Genomic DNA, 21,861 nt, shown 5'->3' on the forward strand with positions numbered 1-21,861 from the left:
GACTCTGCTGTCCAAATGCTGGGGCCCGGGTTCCATTCCTGGTCAGGGAACTAGATCCCGTGTGGCATAACTCAGTTTGCATGCCGCAACTAAAATTCCCCAAGTGGATGCAGAAGATGCAATCACCCAAGTGGCAACTAAGACTCAACACAGATAAATAAATACATAAATATTAATATATATATATGGAGATGTAGCCTGTGCTTGAAAAATAAAGAGAAAAATAAAGCAGGGAAGGGAATAGGAAATGTCAGGATTCCTAAAGCAATAAATAGAGTATCATGGGAAAGACTGAGAAGGTGACACTGATCAAGAAACGGAGGGAGGTGGGGAGGGAGTCCTAACAATATCAGGGAAGGAATGTACCAGGCAGAGCTCACGGGATGTGCAAAGGCCCTGAGGTAGGAACTGCCTTAAAGAACAGCCAGAAGCCTGGTGTGGCTGGAGTGCAATGAGGAAGGGAGGGAATTAGGGGAGAGGAGGGCATGGAGGGGATGGTGTGGAGCAAGGGCTGGGGAGTACTTTGGCTTTTCCTCTGAGTGAAATGGGATCCATGGAGGGTTCTGAGCAGAGGGGAGGCACCCCTGACTTGGGAAATTACAGGCACCCTCTTGAGACAGCTGGAGCTACAGCGGGGGGTGGGGTGGGTGGAGGACTGGGTGGAACCAGGGAACTGGTGGTGCCTAGAGTGGGCAGTGAGGACCAGAGATGTGGTTCAATTTGACATTCATTTTCGCAGCAGGGCGCATTGCACTTGATGCATGGTCCTGCTCTGATGTCCTGAGAGGGTGGAGGGCCATTTCCTGAGATGGAATGATAATGGGGGATAGTTAGGCAGAAAAATTTGTGCCCCCAGTCTACACTCTCTTTGTGCTTTCTTGAAAGAAAGGGAAGCAGATGCTCCCCCATCCCCTTTCCGCAGCCATCAGGAAGGGCAGGGCTTCCTCCAGGGTGTCAGGCAGTCTCAGGAAAGGAGGAATGGTCCCACTGCAAACCAGAGGCTGTGCACCAGGACAGAAGTACCCAAACCCCACTCCAGGGCACTGTGCCTGCTCGGAACTCATCCTGCGCTCTGGTGTGACCACCTTGCAGTTCCCTTGACCTGGAATGCCCTTCCTCTCATCCCTGGTGGGGCCAACCTTTTCTTGTGGCCTCGGCCTCCTCTTAACAAGCTTTCCCGAGGATTTGCCTGGTGGTACAGTGGATCAGAATCTGCCTGTCAATGTAGGGGACAATGGTTCCTTCCCTAGTCCAGGAAGATCCCACACGCCTCGGAGCATTTAAGCCCATGCACCACAACTACTGAGCCCAAGTGCTGCAGCTACTGAAGGCTTCACACCTAGAGCCTGTGCTGCACAACAAGAGGAGCCCCTGCAATGAGAAGCCGGCTCTCCCCAACTAGAAAAATGTCCAAGCAGTAACGAAGACCCAGCGCAACCATAGATAAATACATACATACATAAACAATTAAAATAAAAAAAAACTTTCCCAGTACTCCCCTACTCGCTGACCCCTTCCATCCTGGGTCACAGCCTAATCATTCCCTGTCACTTGCTCTAATGATTTCATTACTGAAACTCATTCACTGGTTGAAATTCTTTTGAATGACTTGATTATATCACTTCCATTTGCGTGAGTGCCAGAAGGCCAGGGAATCTCTCAGCCTCAGCACCTGAATCAATGTCCAGTCATTAGAAGCAGACGGTCAATAGTATTGGTTGAATGAATGAACTTCACTTATTCTCAGCATTCCGTACATGCTGTTCTTCCAACCCAGGATTCCTTTCCCACTGCTTTTATGGAAGGTACTAGAGGATTTCATCCCCCAGCTTGTAACAGGGCTAGGAACACAAGGTCCAGATATCTTATTATTTTTTTGGCTCCCAGGCTCTTCGTTTTAGCGAGCAGGCTTACTAGTTACCACACTCAGGCTTAATTGCCATGTGGCAAGTTCCCTGATCAGGGATCAAACCCGAAACCCCTTCATTGGACAGTGGATTCTTAACCACTGGACCACCAGGGAAGTCCTCTTTCTTTCTTTCCTTTTTTTTTTTTTTGAAAGCAGCAAGTTTGCAAGAACTGTTTCCTGACCTGGGATTGAACCCTGCCCCCACAATGAAGGTGCCAAGTCCCAAACACTGGATTACCAGGGAATTCTCAGCTGTCTTTTCAAAAGAACAGCTTTGTTTCCTTCAGATAAATACCCAGGAGAGGACTGGCTGGAGCATACATTAGTTCTATATATGTATTGAAATAGAGTTGACTTACAATGTTTTGGGTAGTTCTATTTTTAATTTTCCAAGGAATCGAGGAACCTCCGTACTGTTCAGGCCCTGGTCTGAGTAGCATTCCATTGTAAGGCCAAATCAGGTTTTGTTTTTCATTCATGGAACGACTTTGGTAGCCTCCACCTTTTGGCTATTCTGAATCATGGTGCTATCAGCATTCCTGTACAAGTGTTTGTATGAGCATCTTTTCATTTCTTTTGGGTGTCTACCTGGGAGTGGAAATGTTGAGTCACATGGTAATTTCATGGTGAACGTTTTGAGAAACTGTGAGACTGTGTTTCCTGGCAGCTGAACCATTTTACATTCCCACCAGCAACATACAAAGATTCCAGGGTTCCAATTTCTCTGCATCTTTGCCAACATATATTTTGTTTAATTATTATGGTCATTGTCATCCTAATGGATGTGATTAGTGGCTCAGTCATGTCCAACTATGTGACCCAATGTACTGTAGCCCACCAGGCTCCTCAGTCCATGGAATTCTCCAGGCAAGAACACTAGAGTGGGTAGCCATTCCGTTCTCTAGGGGATCTTCCTAATGCAGGGACTGAACCCAGGTCTCCTCCACTGCAGGGAGATTCTTTACTGTCAGAGCCACTAGAGTGGGAAGTGGTATCTCACTGTGGCTCCCCAGTACTTCTGACATGTCCAGTGGATGAGACCAAAACAGAGCTGTGATGTACAGCTTGGATGTTCAGGGACCAGCAATTGCTGAGAGGATGGGGCCAAAGGGCACAGCCACCAGCTGTGACCTTGAGCAAGCCATGTCACCTGGTGATACCTTGATGGCCTCAGCTGCAGAAAGGGATGGTAATGCATCCTGCAAAGGGTGGGAGTGAGATTTCAGTAGGACCATTAGGGACTGCTGTGGTGGTTCAGTGGTTAAGAATCCACCTTCCAACGCAGGGGACACAGGTTCAATCCCTGGTCCAGGAAGACTCCACATGCCTCGGGGCAACTAGCTGGTGCAGCACAAATTCTGAGCCCACGCTCTAGAACCTCTGCTCTGCAACAAGAGAAGCCACTGCAGCGAGAAGCCCTCATGCCACAACTACAGAATAGTGTCCCCTTCCCACTCGCTGCAACTAGAGAAAGCCTGCAAGCACCAAAGACCCATGCAGCCAAAACAAAACAAATAAAGAAAAACTAAAAAAAAAAAAAAGACCATTCATGGGACTTCCCTAGTGGTACAGTGGTTAAGAATCTGCCTTCCAATGCAGGAGGGACACAGGTTCGATCTTCACTCAGGGAACTAACATCCCACACGCGTCAGGGCAACTAAGCCCCTGAAACTACTGAGCTTGTGAGCTTTAGAGCCCATGCTCCACAATAAAAGAAGCCCATTTGACCCAACAAAGACCCGGCACGGCCAAAAGAATGAATAAGTAAATAAATAGATGGATAAATAAAATTCAAAAGACCATTTTTGCACAGGAGAACAGATAGCAGTAGTTGCAAGTTGTCTGTTTCCTTACGACTGAGCTCGGACAATCCCACCTCAAACTTCCTGGTCAGGACCACAGACTTCCTCCTTTTTCCCCACAGATGAGTTCACTCTCGAATCATGGTTCCTTATAACAGCCCGAGAGTGGAAAGCAAAACTGCATGGCGTGTGGATGTTGATCAGAACAGAACTTGGCTCCTCCATCCACTCAGGTCAGTTCAATTCAGTTCAGCCACTCAGTCGTGTCCGACTCTTTGTGACCCCATGGACTGCAGCACGCCAGGCTTTCTTGTCCATCACCAACTTCTGGAGCTTACTCAAACTTATGTCCATCGAGTCAGTGATGCCATCCAACCATCTCATCCTCTGTCATCCCCTTCTCCTCCTGCCTTCAGTCTTTCCCAGCATCAAGGTCTTTTCAAATGAGTCAGTTCTTCCCAACAGGTGGCCAAAGTATTAGAGTTTCAGCTTCAGCATCAGTCCTTCCAATGAATATTCAGCACTGATTTACTTTAGGATGGACTGGTTGGATCTCCTTGTAGTCCAAGGGACTCTCAAGAGTCTTCTCCAACACCACAGTTCAAAAGCAGCAATTCTTCGGCCCTCAGCTTTCTTTATAGTCCAGCTCTCACATCCATACATGACTACTGGAAAAACCATAGCTCATTGAAAGTTTATTCTGTGGCGGACTCTGCCATGCCACTGGCTGCGAATCCTGCCTGGAACTCAGGTCCACATCAGCCTCACGTTCAAATCTCTGAACTTGGTGTTGGATGGGAGCCCAGGTCAGGCTTCTCCCGGCTGGAGGCCCTCCTAGAACAGAAGGGCCTGGTCCCCCAGCTCTTGACCCTCTGTCTGTCCCCCTTGCCTCCTCTCACCAGTTTTGGGTCTCTCCTACAGAGGTGTAAGGAGGCATCGAAGGGCAGTTCCTCCTGGGCTGGCAGCTTCCCCTTCCTTAGGTTCCCCAGCAGTGTGCTCGTGTTCTGAGCAGCTTTTTAGGTTTCGTCTTTCCTGGGTACGTCGTTGCTAGATGGAGGCATCTTTTTTTTTTTTTTTTCCTCTGGCCCCATCCTGAACCATGAAACCTGCACCCCCTGCAGTGGAAGCACAGAGTCTTAACCACTGGATCACCAGGGAAATCCTGAGATGGAAGCATCTTTTCTCTTAAATGTATTATTACTATTATTTGACGGCACTGAGTCTTCCCAGGTGACGCTAATGGTAAAGAATTCTCCTGTCAATGCAGGAGACATAAGAGCCTGGGGTTTGATCCCTGGGTTGGGAAGATTCCCCAGAGGCGGGTACAGCAACCCACTGCAGTGTAGTTTGCCTGAAGAATCCCATGGACAGAGGAGCCTGGTGGGGGTACAGTCCATAGGGTCACAAAGAGTTGGACATAACAGCATGCACACATCACCGGGTGTTAGTTGCAGCATGTGGGATCTAGTTCCCTGACCAGGTTTCAAACCCATGCCCCCTACCTTGGGAGAGCAGAGTCTTAGCTACCTGATCACCAAGGAAATCTGAGATGGAGGTATCTTTGGTGTGGGCTGTGGCTCTTTTCTCAGCCTTTGGGGTCCTCCTATCCTCTCATGTCTCCTATTAGGCTTCTGTAAGTGTGTGTGTGTGTGTGCCACTCAGTTGCATGTCCGACTCTTTGCAACCCCATGGACTGAAGCCTGCCAGGCTCCTCTGTCCATGGTATTCTCCAGGCAAGAATACTGGAGTGGGTATCCATTCCCTTCTCCAAGGGATCTTCCCGACCCAGGGATGCACCCCAGGTCTCCTGCATTACAGGCAGACTCCTTACCATCTGAGCCACCAGGGAAGCCTAGTGGGCTTCCATGCTGACCATCAATAAGCAGACACCTTCACTGCACATCAGAGCCTCTTGCCTCTCACCCTCTGGATCTCCTGGGGGTCAGTTCACAGCCCAATTAGTTCATTTGAGTTTTCTGAAGCCTGATTAGCCTCAGCGTGGGCATTCTGCCTTCAGGGATATTTTTCAAAGGTTGTGAAGACACTTTCCTCTCTGGGCTCTGGGTTAACCAATGTCGTAAGAGGTTGTGATAAGGTTTGTTTGTTTTTTGGCCACGCTGCGTAGCATGTGGGATCTTAGTTCCATGACCAGGGATTGAATCTGGTCTCCAGCAGTATAAGTATGGAGTCCCAGACACAGGACTACCAAGGAAGTCCCCCTGTGATAGGCATTTTCATGTAAGAACGGCTCCCTGAATAAATGTCTTCACACATCTCTATTTTTTTTTAATATTTTAATTGCAGAGAATTTCAAAATAGGCAACAGCGAAGAGGACATGTGGTGAAGCCACAAGTGCCTACTTTACACTCCTTATGGCCAGTCTTGCTCCATCCTTCCCCTTACTCCCTGTCATGGGTTCAACTACTTCTCTCCCCAGGAAGAGGGGGGAAAGTGCTGACCCCAGATTGTGATCTTATTTGAAACAGGGTTTTGCAGATGGTCAAGTTCAGTTGAGGTCATTAGGATGGGCCCTAACTCAACTTGACCAGTGCTCTTATAAAAAGGGGAAATCTGAACACACACAGATAATACCATTTGAAGATGAGGACAGAGATAAGGGTGATGAATCAAGCCAAGAAATGCCAAGGACGCCAACAAATCTCCAGAAGCTAGGGGAGAGGGATGGGACAGATCTTGCCTCATAGGCTCAGAAGGAATCACCCCTGCCCACTTTTTTGGGGGGTAGGGAGGGATGCTCTGTAAGGGGTTTGGGGATCTTAGTTCCCTGACCAGGGATTGAACCCATGCCCCCCTGCAGTGGACTGAGTCATAACCACTGGCTCACAAGGGAATTCCCAATCCTGCCAACATCTTTTTCTTTTTAACATTTATTTTGTTGCACTAAATCTTTAATTGTGGCATGTGGGATCTAGTGCCCTACCAGGGATCGAACCGAGGCCTCCTGCATTGGGACCATGGAGGCTTAGCCACTGGACCACCAGGGGAGTCCTCCAACCTTGCCAACATCCTGCTCTTGGACCTCTGGCTTCCAGAAGTGTGAGCTAGTACAGTTCTATTGTTGAAGCCCTAGTTTTTGTGCGTTCAGTCATGTCTGACTCTTTGTGACCCCACGGACTGTAGCCCACCAGGCTCCTCTGTCCATGAATTTCCCAGGCAAGAACACTAGAGTGGGTTGCCATTTCCTTCTCTGAGCAATTTCCTGACCCAGAGATCGAACCTGCGTCTCTTGCATCTCCTGCATTGGTAGGTGGATTCTTTACCACAGAGCCAGCTGGAAAGACCCTCCTAGTCTGTCGTGCTTTATGGTAGCCCAGGAAACACACACATTTTATGCCCTGATTATTAGAAAGAAAATTCTAGACCCTAGGTCATTTTTTTCCGGTGACTTTTTCCATCCTTGATCTGGCTAAGGGATTCCAGTGTGGGGTAACAGGTTCTGACTGCTTTCTTCACTGTTTCCTGATGGCCATGTTGTGGACAACTGAGCCCCATTAAACACAGCTATGGGGCTGGGTGCTGTCAGGACAACAGATGTGTCTTTCTTGGGGCCTCGATGTCCCTGCAGAGCTAGTGAGAGGCACAGGCAGAAGCTGGTAATGGTTTGGGTTTAGCCCAGCATTCCCCACCCAGCCTCTGTACCCCTTCCTACTACTGGCTCCAAATAGCTTTATCTTCTTAAAATATTTTAAAAATTATTTTTAAAAATTGAAACATAGTTGACTTACAATGCTGTGTTAGTTTCAGGTGTACAGCACAGTGACTCAGCCATACATGCACGCCAACCAGGGGCTGAACTTGCACGCCCTGTATTGGAACCTCAGAATCTTAACCACTGGACAGCCAGGGAAGCCTCAGATTTTTCTTTTTCCCTCAGTCAAATCTGAAACTTTAAGGATCATAATTTTTGTCCACTGAGGACGTTCAAAGAGTGTGTTGTGAGCTCTCAAGGGACTCTCGAGAGGCATTCCAGAGATGTTTTCGGTGTCGAGCTGCCCAGTCGATGGGTCTCTTTGGCTGCCTGGGTGGGCCTGCAGGCCAGATGCAGTTTCAGCCAACTTTAAAGAAACAGACCACATTATTCTGTAGTCTGTGTTGTGACTATTAAAGAGATAATAACTTGGGGGTGGGGCAGACTTAAGAATCAGTATGTCCGCTTGGTGTTTTTAAAAAACATTTATTTGCACATTTACTGACCACATTGATCCTGACTCCGTGTTTAGGGAAAGTCCCTGTGATGGAAGCCCCAGTTTCCACATTATACCCATTTGGAGAATCAGGCCCACAGCTGGATGGAAGGATGGTAATAAACAGGACCACAAGCCCCATCAGGGATACGAGCACTCGGTCAGAGTGCCTGGGATTGGGAGGCAGCACCAGTGGGTTCTCAGAGATGGCTGCTTCTCTGCTGTGCACTCCCCAAGGCTGACTCACCCTGGCAAAGTTGATCCTGGGTCATTTCTACGAATGGGGTCTCGAGGCAGCTAGGCACCCAGGGACGCCCAGCACCAGGGGAAGCACCGAATGGAATTACTCACAAAACGGCCATCAGCTGCAGTGCTTCCCCTCTTTGATTACAAAATAAAATGTATCTGACGTGAAAGAGAGACGTGGGTCTCTGGCGAGCTGCCCTCTTCCCAGTATTGATGTCTGCTTGGCTGCTCTCTGGGTGTGGCCTCAGCCTCCCACTGGGACCAGGGGGCCTGGGATGGGGAGGCGTCTCCCAAGCCCACCCAGGGCTTAGCCTGGCTCAGAGCAGGAAGGAGGGTGGTCTGTGTGCCCTGGGGGGCACGGGGTTGGGGCTCAGGGGAAGTCTCGGTAGGGCAGGCGGAAGGGGTAGAGGGGCGTGTAACGTGAGTCATGCCAGAGCAGCTTCTCTTCCAGGAAGGCGACGGTGGGCAGGGTCAGGACCAGGGTCTGGTGTTTGAGCATGCTGTGCACGTTCAGGCCTGGGGGGGCGAGGGGAAAGGGGGGTACAGTTAGGGCCAGCCCCCCGTCCCCCAACAGAGATACCACAGTCTAGTGTAGGGTCCTGAGTCCGGCAGCCTGGGTTCAAACTCTGGCTCAGCCGCTCACCCCTGGGAAGACCCTGGGCAAGGGGTGGTCCTCAGCTCGTCAACCTCAACCAAAACATCCAGGGTACCCCGACTCTGCCCTGTGCCAGGGAAGGGTTCCCACCTCACCTTCCCGTTGGGGAGACAGATGATAAACAGAGCAGATGAATAAACACGATGTACTGAGGCGGGTCCATGCGGCTGCAGGGAGTGATGAGGGAGGGAGGGGAGGGGAGTGGAGAGAGAGAAGGGCAGGGAGTGCAGGATCTGTGGGCCTCCAGATAAGCCAGGTTTTTACCCTGAGTGAAGTGGGAGCCCTGGAGGGTGGTGGGCAGAGAAGGGACGGGATCTTAGTGAGGTGCTCAGGCGCCCTCTGGCGGCCGTAAGTGGGACTGGGCGGGGAATGCGAGATCAGGACAGATTTTGGCAGTTAGCAGGTGCCTGGGACCGGGACAGAATCAACAGAGTGGGAGATGCTGGGGGCTGGCCCAGGGTGGTGAGAAGTTGTTGGATCCTGGACACGTTCATAGACAGAGCTGACAGGGTGGGCTAACAGACTGGAATGGAGGAAGGAGGTCTTATGTGCAGTGATGACTATGAGACCCCCATGTGCTGCTGTCCAGGAGGCAGCTGGGCCTGCAATCAGGAGGCCAAGAGAGGGCTCTGGGGACTAGTCAACCCCTCTATGGATCGGGGGTCCTGCTCAGGGCAGCTCTGATCCTGTGTGTCTGAGTGAGGAGCTGGGTGAGAGCAGCCAGGGGGCCCTTGGACTCACTCCACCCCGGCACTGAAACCCAAGCTTGGACTGACGCGACCTCAGAGCGTTTCTTTAAGAAAGACATCATTCTCCCAGGCTGGGCTGGGCCAGCTGGGGGTTGTGTTGGGGAGGGCGGTCACTGCCCAGGGCCACTCCATGATTGAGTCAAAGATACAGGATGTGAACTGGCCTGAGGCCCTTTGCTCACCGATAGCCGGGATCAGGTTGAAGGTCTTGAGCCCAGATGTGGCTGCTACGACGTTCTGGGGCATGTCCTCGTGTTCTCTGAAATAGAGGCCAGGAGGTGAGCCCTGCCAAGGACGGAGCCTGCCTGCACCCCCGCCCCTGCCCGGCGCGGCCCCCTCACAAGTCTACAAAAAGGACAGAGTCGCCCCAGCGGCGGTAGCGGGCCAGCTCCATCAGGTACTGGGGGTCTGTGGTGGGCAACTCCAGGGAATCCACGATGTGCAGGTCATCCTGGTAGGAGGAAAGGATGGGCTGAGTCTCCTACTGCCCCCCTGGGAGCCACTTGGGCCCCCCTGCAGCTACTCAGGCTCCCCTACCCCCACAGGCCAGATCCCAGCACACGTGGCTCCCGCAGGATCGGTGCTGTCACCTGGGCCAGCTTGACGGTCAGCGCCACCTTGAGGCCTTGCACCCGCACTTTCATGGGCAGCATGTAGTAGTAGCTCGTGGGGCCCCGGGGGCCGTGGGCAACACCTCCTGCAGGGGCAGAGGGATGTGTGAATGGGTGAAGGCCCCAGCTGGGCTTGGAGGTCAGAAATCTACCCCAGTGGTGGGCCCAGAGGTGGGTGGGGGGAGGCTGCTGGCAGCCAGGCTGAAGTGCAGCAAAGAGGGTGGGGGTGTCAGGGCGGGGTGGGAGCGGAGGATGGATCAGGCACCACCTGGGACAGGTAATTTCGCCTCAGAGGGGCCTGGTGTCCTCAGCCATCAATCCCTGAGTGAGGATAATTCTACTTGGCTGCTCCCCCTGCTGGGCCCTGGGAGGCAGCAGGGGACCTGATAGGATCCCTCCCTCGTTCATATTCAGACAGACGCTTGATCGCAGAGGGAATCAGGGCTGTGTGGGGCAGCACAAGGGGATTCAGCGGGTAGGGGGGACCCAAAGAGGATCATGGAGGGCTTCCTGGAGGAGGCAGGGCCCAAACACAAGGGAAAGTGAAAGTTGCTCAGTTGTGTCCTACCCTGAGACTCCACAGTCCATGGAATTCTCCAGGCCAGGATACTGGAGTGGGTAGTCATTCCCTTCTCCAGGGGATCTTCCCAACCCAGGGAAGGTTGAGAGGAATTGGCCAGGCAAATGGAAGATGACTGAGTCAGCTCTACCTGGTCAGGAGGGCGTGGAAGGGACAGAGCGGAGAGGGGGTCTACAGCCACCAGGGGCTGGAAGGCCAAGATGAGGGGCTCAGACTTCACACAGGAGCTAGGAGGCTTGGGAAGATCCCTCTGGGTGCTGTGTGAAGTGTGGGCCAGGAGAGGTGAGCTGAGAGGTGGGGCAGAAAGGGGCTGTGGCCACGGCCTGATGAGAGGTTGAGGCCAGGGCTGCGGGGACTTGCGGGGAAGTGCACAGTCTCGCCAACCTCTGACTGCACACACGTGGGCAGACCTGCTCACCTCCTCGCCAGATTGGGGAGCGGATGCTGCCGTGTCTGGCGCGCCCACTGCCTTTTTGCTGCCAGGGCTTCCGGCCACCTCCCCGCACCTCAGCCCTGGTCTTGGTCTTGGCGTAGCTCTGTGGGCACAGAGTGAGGAGAGAGTCAGGTTCACAGGCAGATGCTATCGCAGCCGAAAGGCACCAGGCCCACTGACGGGGCAGTGAGCTGGGAGGACCGGCCCGCTGCTGGGGAGCTGGAGAGGAGGCACAGAGACTGGGGCTCCATCAGGTCAAGCACAGAGTGCTTTGGGAGGGAGAGAGGGATAAAGAAGTCAAGAGCTTCCTCCTCCACTCCAGAACGTCAGCCTCAGAAGGGCAGGGGCGCTGCTGCCTGGCACACAGTAGGTGCTTCGTATTTTTTGAATGATTTCCATGTGGTTGTAATTAAAAGGAAGGTAAGGGCTTCCCTGGTGGGCCAGTGGATAAGAATCCATCTTGCAATGCAAGGCACACCAGTTCAATCCATGGTCCCGGAAGATCCCACATGCCTTGGGACAACTAAGCTTGTGTGCCACAACTGAAGCCCACCCCCCGCTAGAGTCCATGCTCCGAAACAAGTGAAGCCACTGCAATGAGAAGCTGGTACACCACAACAAAGATTAGCCCCTGTTCGCCAAAACTAGTGAAAGCCGGCGTGCAACAATGAAGACCCAGCACAGCCAAAAATAAAATCAATAAATATATCTATTTTTAAAACAAAAAAAAAGAAGAAAACAACCTAACTTTTAAAAAAAGGAAAGTAGGGGAATTTCCTGGCAGTCCAGTGATTAGGACTCTGTGCAAGGGGCCCGGGTTCAACCCCTGGTTTGGAAACTAAGATCCCACAAGCCAAGTGGCCAAAAAAATAAGAATAAAATAAAATTTAAAAAATGAAAGGAAGGTGGGATATGGGGAAAGCTGTGGGGGTTAGAATCGGGGAGAGGTGTGGGATGGGGGATCCTGTGAGGCTTCCAATGCCAGGCTAATGACTTCATTCCCAGGGCCATGGGGAGCCAGGCAGGGCTCACAAGACTCGAGGTGGCCACATGAAAGGCAGGGGCCCTGACTGAGAACGGCATCTTCCATGCTCTTGGCACCAAATCCAAACACCCCACATTGCCCCTGCTGACCTCCAGGGCCACCCTGGGCTCCCTCTGATCCCACAGGCCTTTGCCTGTGAGGCTCCCACTCCCTCCATGCCAGCCCCACTGCCCCCTCTACCTACTTAGCTCCTGCCTATCACATCCCTGAGGTTAAATGCCCCTTTCTTCTGAGACAACTTCCCTAATGAAACATTTATAGGCATGGCTGCTTGACTCCCACTCTCCCATTCTGACTAGACTGGGAGCTTCATGAGGGCAGGGACCTTGCCTGTCATGTCCCCTAGCAAAATGCCCAGTGCGCAGTGGGTGTTCAGAAAATGCCTAGTGTGAATTCCCTGGTGGTCCAGTGGCTAAGAGCCTAGGGATGGGGGTGGGCTACGGTCCATGGCGTCGCAAAGAGCACGCAGGCACAGACTAGAGCTTCGTCAATAGAACTGTACTGTCTCACACTTCTGGAAGCCAGAGGTCCAAGATCAAGATGTTAGCAGGGTTAGAGGACTCCCCTCGAGGTCCAGTGGCCAAGCCTCCATGTTTCCAGTGCAGGGGGCCTGGGTTCGATCCCTGGGCAGGGAACTGGATCCCACGTGCCACAGGAAAGACCCAGAGCAGCCCAACAAATAAATAAAGGTATGAGTATAATTAGCAATACATAAAAATAAATCTTAAAAAAATTCTCAGTGCTCACATTTAAGAAAAAAAAAAAAAAATGGCCCATTGGGGAATGGTTCAGGAGAGAGAAAATGAGGCCTGAGCCAGCCATCCAGAGAAGACACAGCACGGCCTTCCTCAGCCTCTGCCTCAGCCTCACCCCACCTGCCCTGCCCAGGGCACTCACAATTCTCTTGAAGTTCTTCTGCCAGATGGCAACCTGGTGCAGGATATCCAGCCTGTGAAGGAAGGAGATATAAGAGGGTCGAGTGCACTTAAAACCCTCCCCGCTCCATGAGATGAGAACCTGGGCTCCTCCCATCCACTCCCAGGGCCCTGCGGTCCACTCCAGTCCCTCTCCGGGCCAGCTCCAGTCCCTCTCCAGGCCCATCTCGCACCACCTCCAGCCCTGCTCCATCTGTTCTGTCACTTCTTTACAGACTAGCTTGCCTCTCTGACCCTATGCCGTCCCGTACAGTGGATGGCCACATGTGCAGCTACTGAAGCCCTAAAAAGCGGCCAGGACTACACGACAGTATTTCATTTTTTTAAAAAAATATTTATTTATTTTGGGTTTCCCTAATGGTTCAGTGGTAAAGAATCTGCCGGCCAATGTATGTTCGATCCTTAAGACGGGAAGATCCCACATGCCTAGGAGCAACTAAGCTCGTGGGCCACAACTATTGAGCCTGTGCTTACAGCCCAGGGGCCACAAGTATGGAAGCCTGGGTGCCCTAGAGCCCAGGCTCTGCAACGGGAGAAGCCACTGCAATGCGAAGCCTATGCACCGCAACTACAGAGCAGCCCCTGCTCGCCACAACTAGAGAAAAGTCCGTGCAGCATTGAAGACCCAGAGCAGCCAAAAATAAACAAATAAACATTTTTAAATGTATTTATTTAATTGACTGCATCAGGTCTTAGTTGTGGCATGTGGGATCTTTAGTTTTGGCATGTGAACTCTGAGTTGTGGCATAAAGGATCTAGTCCCTGCCCAGGGATCCAACCCGGGCCCCCTGCACTGAGAGCGCAGAGTCTTAGCTACTGGACCACCAGGGAAGTCCCAACATTTTAGACTTACCAGGCCAAATGAAATATATGACTGAAATCAATCTTACTTGTCTCTTGCCATTTGAGAGAAAAGGTGGCTACTGGAAGAACTGAAATTACACATGGGGCTCGCATTGGACAGGGGTGCCAGGCTGGGGTGCCAAGGGTTGGCAAACTATGGTTTGGTTCAGTTCAGTTCAGTTGCTCAGTCATGTCCAACTCTTTGCAACCCTGTGGACTGCAGCACACCAGGCCTCCCTGTCCATCACCAACTCCCGGAGCCTACTCAAACTCTTGTCCATTGCATCGGTGATGCCATCCAACCATCTCATCCTCATCAAGGTCTTTTCAAATGAGTCAGTTCTTCCCAACAGGTGGCCAAAGTATTGGAGTTTCAGCGTCAGTCCTTCCAATGAATATTCAGGACTGATTTCCTTTAGGCTAGACTGGTTGGATCTCCTTGCAGTCCAAGGGACTCTCAAGAGTCTTCTCCAACACCACAATTCCAAAGCAGCAATTCTTCAGCGCTCAGCTTTCTAAATCCAACTCTCACATCCATACTTGACTACTGGCTTTGACTAGACTTTAACTAGCTTTGACTAGATGGACCTTTATTGGTAAAGTAACGTCTCTACTTTTTAATATGCTGTCTAGATTGGTCATAGCTTTTCTTCCAAGCAGCAAGCGTCTTTTAATTTCATGGCTGCAGTCACCATCTGCAGTGATTCTGGAGCCCCCCAAAATAAAGTCTCTCACTGTTTCCCTTGTTTCCCCATCTATTTGCCATGAAGTGATGGGACTGGATGCCATGATCTTAGTTTTCTGAATGTTGAGTTTTAAGCCAACTTTTTCACTCTCCTCTTTCACTTTCATCAGGAGGCTCTTTAGTTCTTCTTTGCTTTCTGCTATATGGTGTCATCAGAGAAGGCAATGGCACCCCACTCCAGTACTCTTGCTTGGAGAATCTCATGGACGGAGGAGCCTGGTAGGCTGCAGTCCATGGGGTCGCTGAGGGTCGGACATGACTAAGTGACTTCACTTTCACTTTTCACTTTCATGCATTGGAGAAGGAAATGGCAACCCACTCCAGTGTTCTTGCCTGGAGAATCCCAGGGACGGGGAGCCTGGTGGTTGCCGTCTATGGGGTCACACAGAGTCGGACGTGACTGAAGTGACTTAGCAGCAGCAGCAGCATATGGTGTCATCTGCATATCTGTGGTTATTGATATTTCTCCCGGCAATCTTGATTCCAGCTTGTGCTTCATCCAGCCCGGCATTTCAAATGAAGTATTTTATGGTTAGAAAGGCCAAGTCTGGCCTGCTGCCTGTTTTTGTAAATATGCTTGACTAGAACACAGCCATGTTCATCCACTTACTCATTGTGCACAGCTGCTTTTGTACTGCATCAGCAAAGATGAGTAGTTGCCATGGAGACATTACAGCCTTCAAAGCCTATAATATTTACTCCCTGGCTCTTTACAGAAGCTTGCCGTCCCAGCTCTAGACTGGGAGCAACATCAGCAACCTCAGTGCTCATTCATTGCTATATCCCTGACACCCAGAATGGAATCTGGCACCTGGTAAGCACTTCCTAAGTATTTACAGAATAAATAAAATGCTTCCTCTCTCTCTCTCTCTTTTTTTTTTTTTTAACCTTGCAGCATGTGGGATCTTATTTCCCCAACCATTGATGGAACCCATGTCCCCTGCAGTGGTAGCTCAGAGTCTTAACCACCAGGGAAGTCCCAAAATACATTGTTTTTAATTTTTTTTTTTCCTTTGGTCACCTCTTAGCAGATTGGGATTCTGTAAAAACAGGGGACAAACCATACAAAAATTATAGTAATAAATTAACAGCAGTTATTATCTGCCAGACACAGTAGACATAAGAGACATCAAACTCCTTTGCAAGCAGAAACTTAGTCCTTGGAGTTGGCCCATATACTGTTGAGTATATAGTTTACAAGCTATGTGACCATAGGCAGATTTCTTAACTTGCTTGTGCTGTTTCTTTAGCTACAAAATAAGAATAAAAAATAATAAAAAGGAATTCCCTGGCAGCCCAGTGGTTAGGACTTTGCACTTTCACTATGGAGGGCCTGGGTTCACTCCCTGGTCAGTGGACTAAGAGCCCACAAGCCACATGGCCAAAAAAAAAAAAATGAAGTTAAAATAAAATAAAAATAAAATGCAAATAGGCTGAGCCAGACACACAGTACGGACTTAACCACTGTTAGTACCCATTTTTGCAAAAACCAATAACAGCAACAATAATCAACATTTCTACAGACCGTATTACGGGCCAGAATTATCTCATTTAATCTCTTGAGGTTTGACAGAATGGTGACATCGAAACACAGGGGGAAGGTAGGATTCCAACCCAGTCACTAGGGATACAGAGCCCTGTGCCCTTAACCCTCAGAGAACGTTACCTCTCAACCCTCACCTTCCCACAGAGCCCTGTGCCCTTAACCCTCAGAGAACGTTACCTCTCAACCCTCACCTTCCCACAACTCTGAAGCAAGAAAAACCATCATTCCCTTTTGACAGCTGGAGAAAATGAGGCTTGAACCCAGGTCATCCTGATTCCTAAACCCCCGATCCTCATCCCTCTGCCACCCAGTTCACCATTTCAGCTCCCACTGACCTGGGCGCCGTAGAGAAAACGTCTGGGTGCAGTTCGGTCAGACCCACGCGCTCCTGCTCATAGCCCCGCAGAGATTCAACCCAGGCCTGCACCGGACGCCGGTGCAGGGGTACCGGGAGCTCGCACCTGCGCAGTACGGGTGCCTGGGGACCTGGAATGATTGGGAAGTCAGGAGTAAGGGTCAGAGTTCCCAGTCGCCACCCTTCCTGGGGTGACCAAGCAACCTCACCTGCGTTCGCCAAGGGTTCTGGTTTCTCCGCCGACTGCACTGCCTCTTCTGTCAGCGCGCTCAGGCCCTGTAAACGGTGGGAGGGAATGAGAGAGAAGCCCCCGGGCCCTCCAACTTTTATCCTCCGACCCCGACCTCCGTCCTCGGCCTCACCCGGCAGCCCCTGGGCCGAAGCCAGGCCCGGGCCCCGGCCCGGACTAGCTGCTGCATCTTCGCGTAGCTCTCCACGTTTAGAGAGGTCAAGGCTTCCTCTGGAGTCTAGCGACGCCTCGAGATGACGTCACGCCCGCGACACCGCCTGCTCTGATTGTTTTCGGCTTAGGAAAGCGGAGCATGCAAGATCGAGGACCGCGGGGCTCGCCTCAGCGTGCCCCCACCTCCGCCCCAAGACTAACGCCCCAAACCCCAATTCTCTCTGCAGGTCTAAGAACCCTCTGCAACCCCGGGAGTGCGAGCCCACAGTGAGAAACACCGCCCCTTCGTCGGTCCCGCCCCCAAAGGGCCCGAGGGAATCCAGCCAATGAAACCTCCCTACTCAAAGGACACGCTCCTCATTCAGCCAATGAGCTGTTAAGTATGAAAAAAAAAAAGTTCTGGGGCGGGCACTAAAGGGAACATGGCCAATAGTTGTTACGCTTTTATGTCGGCCACGCCCTCTAGGTCCCGCCCCATTGGGGCCCCGAAGTCTCTAAGTTGCGGTTTCTACAGGAACGTGGATTTTTGTTTGTTTAAATGCAGGGCTTTATATCCCGCAGAAGGCCCTCAGGATAGGACCTGGAGGATAGATCCCCAGGGTATGTCCCCGTTCAATGCCTCAGGTTAGGGATGTGTCTCCCTCATCTCCTTGGCCAAGATGTCGCGTCTCATACAGCCCGAGTTCTCAGCGAGCACAGTGGGAAGTCCACAGATTCTAGCTTGCTCTCGTCCCCTCTCACAATAGAAATCCAAATGCTCATTTAAAAAAATAATTTTATTCATCTATTTGTTTATTTAGGCTAGTTCTTCCTTGGTGCGCGAGGTTTTCTCTAGTTGTGGGGCACGGGCTTCTAAATACAGTGGCTTTTTTTTGCCGAGCACGGAGCTCTAGGAGAGTGGGCTTCAGTAGTTGGGGTGCGTGGACTCAGTATTTGAGGCCTCTGAGGTCTAGAGCACAGGCTCAATAGTTTTGGCTCACAGGCTTAGTTGTTCCAGGGCATGTGGGATCCTTCGTGACCAGGTATCGAACTCGTGTTTCCTGCATCGCCAGGCCGATTCTTTACCACTACTGAGCCACCAGAGAAACCCCAAATGTTCCTTTTCTAGGTTCTTTGCCATGTTCCCCATCGGGCCTCCAGGCGGCGCCACGACCACATAACAGCCTTTCTTGCCAGGCTCAGTTCAGTTCAGTCGCTCAGTCATGTCCGACTCTTTGCGACCCCATGAATTGCAGCACGCCAGGCCTCCCTGTCCATCAGCAACTCCCAGAGTTCACTCAAACTCACGTCCATCGAGTCGGTGATGCCATCCAGCCATCTCATCCTCTGTCGTCCCCTTCTCCTCCTGCGCCCAATCCCTCCCAGCATCAGAGTCTTTTCCAATGAGTCAACTCTTCGCATGAGGTGGCCAAAGTACTGGAGTTGCAGCTTTAGCATCATTCCTTCCAAAGAACACCCAGGGCTGATCTCCTTCAGAATGGACTGGTTGGATCTCCTTGCAGTCCAAGGGACTCTCAAGAGTCTTCTCCAACACCACAGTTCAAAAGCATCAGTTCTTCAGCGCTCAGCTTTCTTCACAGTCCAACTCTCACATGACATACATGACTACTGGAAAAACCATAGCCTTGACTAGACGGACCTTGCCAGGCTAGACCTGAGCATTTGGCTGCCAGCGTGATTTGGACCGAGTTCAGTGGCTAAGAACGTGTTTTCAGAGACAAATTCAGTGTACTCATCTGGAAGATGGGGAGGTGGTAAGATTTGATGAAATGATTGAGGCAAAGCATGTCATGCGTGAAACATGCAGAGCATTATTATATTATTATTATTAATTGAAGGTAAGTTTTGTCATCAAATCAAGACAAGAACCAAGGCAGGGAAAGGGGTGGGCACTGGAGGACCTGAATGCTGTGCTAAAGATGTAAGACATTGTTTCTTTTCTTTTTTAAATTTTCATCTGATATATGACATATGGATATTTTTGTGAAGTATTAATGAAAATTTACAATGTTATATTTCATTGTGTACTCTACTCTTGTAAGAACTGTGAATGTGTGTTTTAAACTTCACACACTTTGCAATTTCAAAAGGTCTTTTAAATCCTTTATTTTGTACAGTCTTGTTTATTCACTTTATGTTTGCATAATTCACACACCTAGTAAAGAAAATTTCAAAAACTGCACAAAGAAAACTAGAGTGAATGAAAAAATCTGTCTCCTCCAACCTCTGTTCCCTGCTGGGCCCGCCCCACACCCCTTTCCCTTCCCAGAATCCACCGCCACAACCAGCTGTGTCTCTTCTCTGAGAACCAGTTTATTATTTTACAGGCAGCTTCTCCAAGTCTGTCCCGGGCAAGAGAATTTAGATTTTATGTGGTGAAGGATGGGACGGCACTTAGTTACTTAATGATTTAGTGGGCACCTACTGTGTACTGCTGGGGTAAATCCAACAGACACCCTTGAAAATACTCACAGCTCAGTGCAGAAGGCTGAGAGATCAGAATGGGGGAGGGAAGTCTATAGAGTCTCTGAGAGCCCAGGGGAAGAACACCTAACCCATGGGGGCAGGAGTCTCACAGGCGACTTCTCTGAAGCTGTAACCTGAGAGCTAAGGCTTAAAGTTCCATTAAGAGTTTGTCCAAAGGAGAAAATGTGATCCAGGCTGAGGAAATAGCAGTTGCAAAGGGTAGAAGTCGGGGCAGGAGGGGGGGAGGGGGGAGGGTTGAGGGGGTGGCTGGACCTTCCTAATGGCCACAGGCTTTGTTTATTGACTCATTCATTTCTGTTGACCCCGCCTCAGGGCCTTTGCATTGTTGTTCCTTCAGCCTGGATCATACTTTTCTTTCTCTTTAAAGGCTTTTTTTTTTTTGATGTGGACCAAGTCAACGGTTATGAATTTGAGCAAACTCCAGCAGACAGTAAAGGGCAGGGCAGCCTGGCATGCTGCAGTCCATGGGGTCACAGTCAGGCACGAATTAGCAACTGTGAACAATAGCAGGTTTTATTTTTTGTTTTTTATTAGTCGCTCAGTGATGCCGGACTATTTGTGACCCCATGGACTGTAGCTCACCAGGCTCCTCTGTCCATGGGATTCTCCAGGCAAGAATACTGGAGTGGGTTGCCATGCCCTCCTCCAGGGGATCTTCCCAACCCAGTCTCCTGGGTTGGGAGACTGGAACCCGTGTCTCCTTCTGCTCCTGCATTGCAGGCAGATTCTTAACTGTCTGAGCCACTGGAGAAGCCCTTATCCTGCCCTATTTTTTTTCCATCAGTATTTATATTCTAATATATAACTTCCTGGATTTTTTTAAATGTCTTTTGTCTGTCTCCCCCATTAGAGGAGAAATTTTGTCTCCTCCTTGGCAGAAATTTTGCTCTGTCTGGCCCCTGCAGACAGTATAGTGCCTATAGTACAGTAGGGACTCAATACATGTTTCTTTTTTAAAATTTTTTATTTTATATTCAAGGAGAGCTGATTAACAATGTTGTGATAGTTTCAGGTGGACAGCAAAGGGACTCAGCTACACATATACATGTATCCATTCTCCCCGAAACTTCCCTCCCACCCAAGCTGCTGCATGACATTGAACAGAGCTCCCTGTGCTATACAGTAGATCCTGTACTGTATGGATAAATGTTGATTATCCATTTTAGTTTTTACGTATTTATTTTAGTTTTACCTGGGCTGGGTCTTCATTGCTGAACACAGGCTTTCTCTAGTTGTAAGACTGGGGACTGTTCCCTGTGGTGTGTGGGGTTCTCATAGCGGTGGGGCATGGGCTCTTCAGCATTCGGGCTTCAGTAATTGCAGCATGTGGGCTCTAGAGTGCAGGCTCAGTAGTTGTGGTGCACAGGCTTAGATGCTCCATGGCGTGTGGAATCTACCCAAACCAGGGATCAAACCCATGTCCCCAGCATTGGCAGGTGGAGTCTTATCCACTGTGCCACCAGGAAGTCTGGTTTTCCATTTTAAATATAGCAGTGTGTACATGTCCATCCAGACTCCCTAAATATCCTTCCCCCTCTTGAGTGAATCCCTTCATTCATCATCCTGATGCAGTGCTCAGACACTCAGTCGTGCCCGACTCTTTGTGACCCCATGGACTATAGCCCACCAGGCTCCTCTGTCCATAGGGATTCTCCAGGCAAGAATACTAGAATGGCTTGCTGTGCCCTCCTCCAGGGGATCTTCCCAACCCAGGGATCGAACCCAGGTCTCCCACATTGCAGGCAGAGTCTTTACTGTCTGAGTCACCAGGGAAGCCCTGATGCAGGTATGTTACCAAAAACAGAATCCTCTCTGTCTCTTGGGTCTCAGGATCTGTATCCCCACTGAAGTCATGGGCAAATAAGGTACCCAGTGAATGATTATTTACCCAATGACCCTGGAATCATATAGACATAGGTTTGAATCCAGGGGCAGCTGCTAACTGGTCGGGTGTCCCTGGGCAGATGGTTAGCACTTTCAGAGTTCAGTCTCCTTATTGGTAGGTGGAACACCCACAACCTCTCCCCTGACCAGCTGTGTGGTTGACGAGTTCTCTTTCTTTCCATCCTCAGCCCCCACAGTATCTCCCCGCTCCCTACAATGGAGAGAGCCTGTAAATACCTGACTAAGATCACGTCCCTCCTCTGTTCAGAACCCTCTATGGCTCCTTTTTCACTTAGGGCAAAAGCCAAAGTCCCCACTGGAGCTCACAAGGCCCTGAAAGACCTGTCCCCACTGCCTCCCACTGCCCTTCTCTGTCCCTCTCTGGTTTCCAGTGTGCTGGTTGTTCTAGGCTCCCTCTGTGGCTGGG

At 50.6% G+C, this 21,861-nt stretch overlaps 1 protein-coding gene across 2 annotated transcripts; it reads right to left on the reverse strand.

Annotated features, from left to right (window-relative positions):
• Positions 1-7,887: 7,887 nt before the first annotated feature.
• On the reverse strand, positions 7,888-17,368 carry MRPL4 (mitochondrial ribosomal protein L4). 2 transcript variants are annotated; one of them, XR_003511954.1, is made up of 10 exons: positions 17,023-17,355; positions 16,870-16,936; positions 16,641-16,791; positions 13,134-13,185; positions 11,177-11,294; positions 10,158-10,264; positions 9,909-10,018; positions 9,750-9,826; positions 8,914-9,101; positions 7,888-8,679 (listed from the first exon to the last, which is right to left on the reverse strand). XR_003511954.1 is itself a non-coding variant. In XM_027547786.1 (9 exons), exons 1-9 carry the CDS (start codon positions 17,077-17,079, stop codon positions 8,534-8,536), a joined length of 885 nt encoding a protein of 294 aa, XP_027403587.1. In that variant the 5' UTR covers positions 17,080-17,368; the 3' UTR covers positions 7,888-8,533. The 2 variants fall into 2 exon arrangements, 1 of the variants encoding a protein (XP_027403587.1); XM_027547786.1 differs by lacking the exon at positions 8,914-9,101 and having other exon boundaries at positions 17,023-17,368.
• Positions 17,369-21,861: the final 4,493 nt, after the last annotated feature.

This window comes from Bos indicus x Bos taurus, chromosome 7, assembly GCF_003369695.1.
Source record: "Bos indicus x Bos taurus breed Angus x Brahman F1 hybrid chromosome 7, Bos_hybrid_MaternalHap_v2.0, whole genome shotgun sequence".
In the NCBI taxonomy this organism is placed as follows: Eukaryota; Metazoa; Chordata; class Mammalia; order Artiodactyla; family Bovidae; genus Bos; species Bos indicus x Bos taurus.

Bases quoted from the DNA above. Each gene is read 5' to 3' on its own strand.
- MRPL4 (XM_027547786.1), bottom strand. From the start codon at position 17,079: ATGCAGCAGCTAGTCCGGGCCGGGGCCCGGGCCTGGCTTCGGCCCAGG. The intron at 11,295-13,133 runs GTGAGTGCCCTG...CTGTGCCCACAG, and splicing joins AGAAGAACTTCAAGAGAATT to AGCTACGCCAAGACCAAGAC. The intron at 10,265-11,176 runs GTGAGCAGGTCT...CTGCCCCTGCAG, and splicing joins CTCCCCAATCTGGCGAGGAG to GAGGTGTTGCCCACGGCCCC.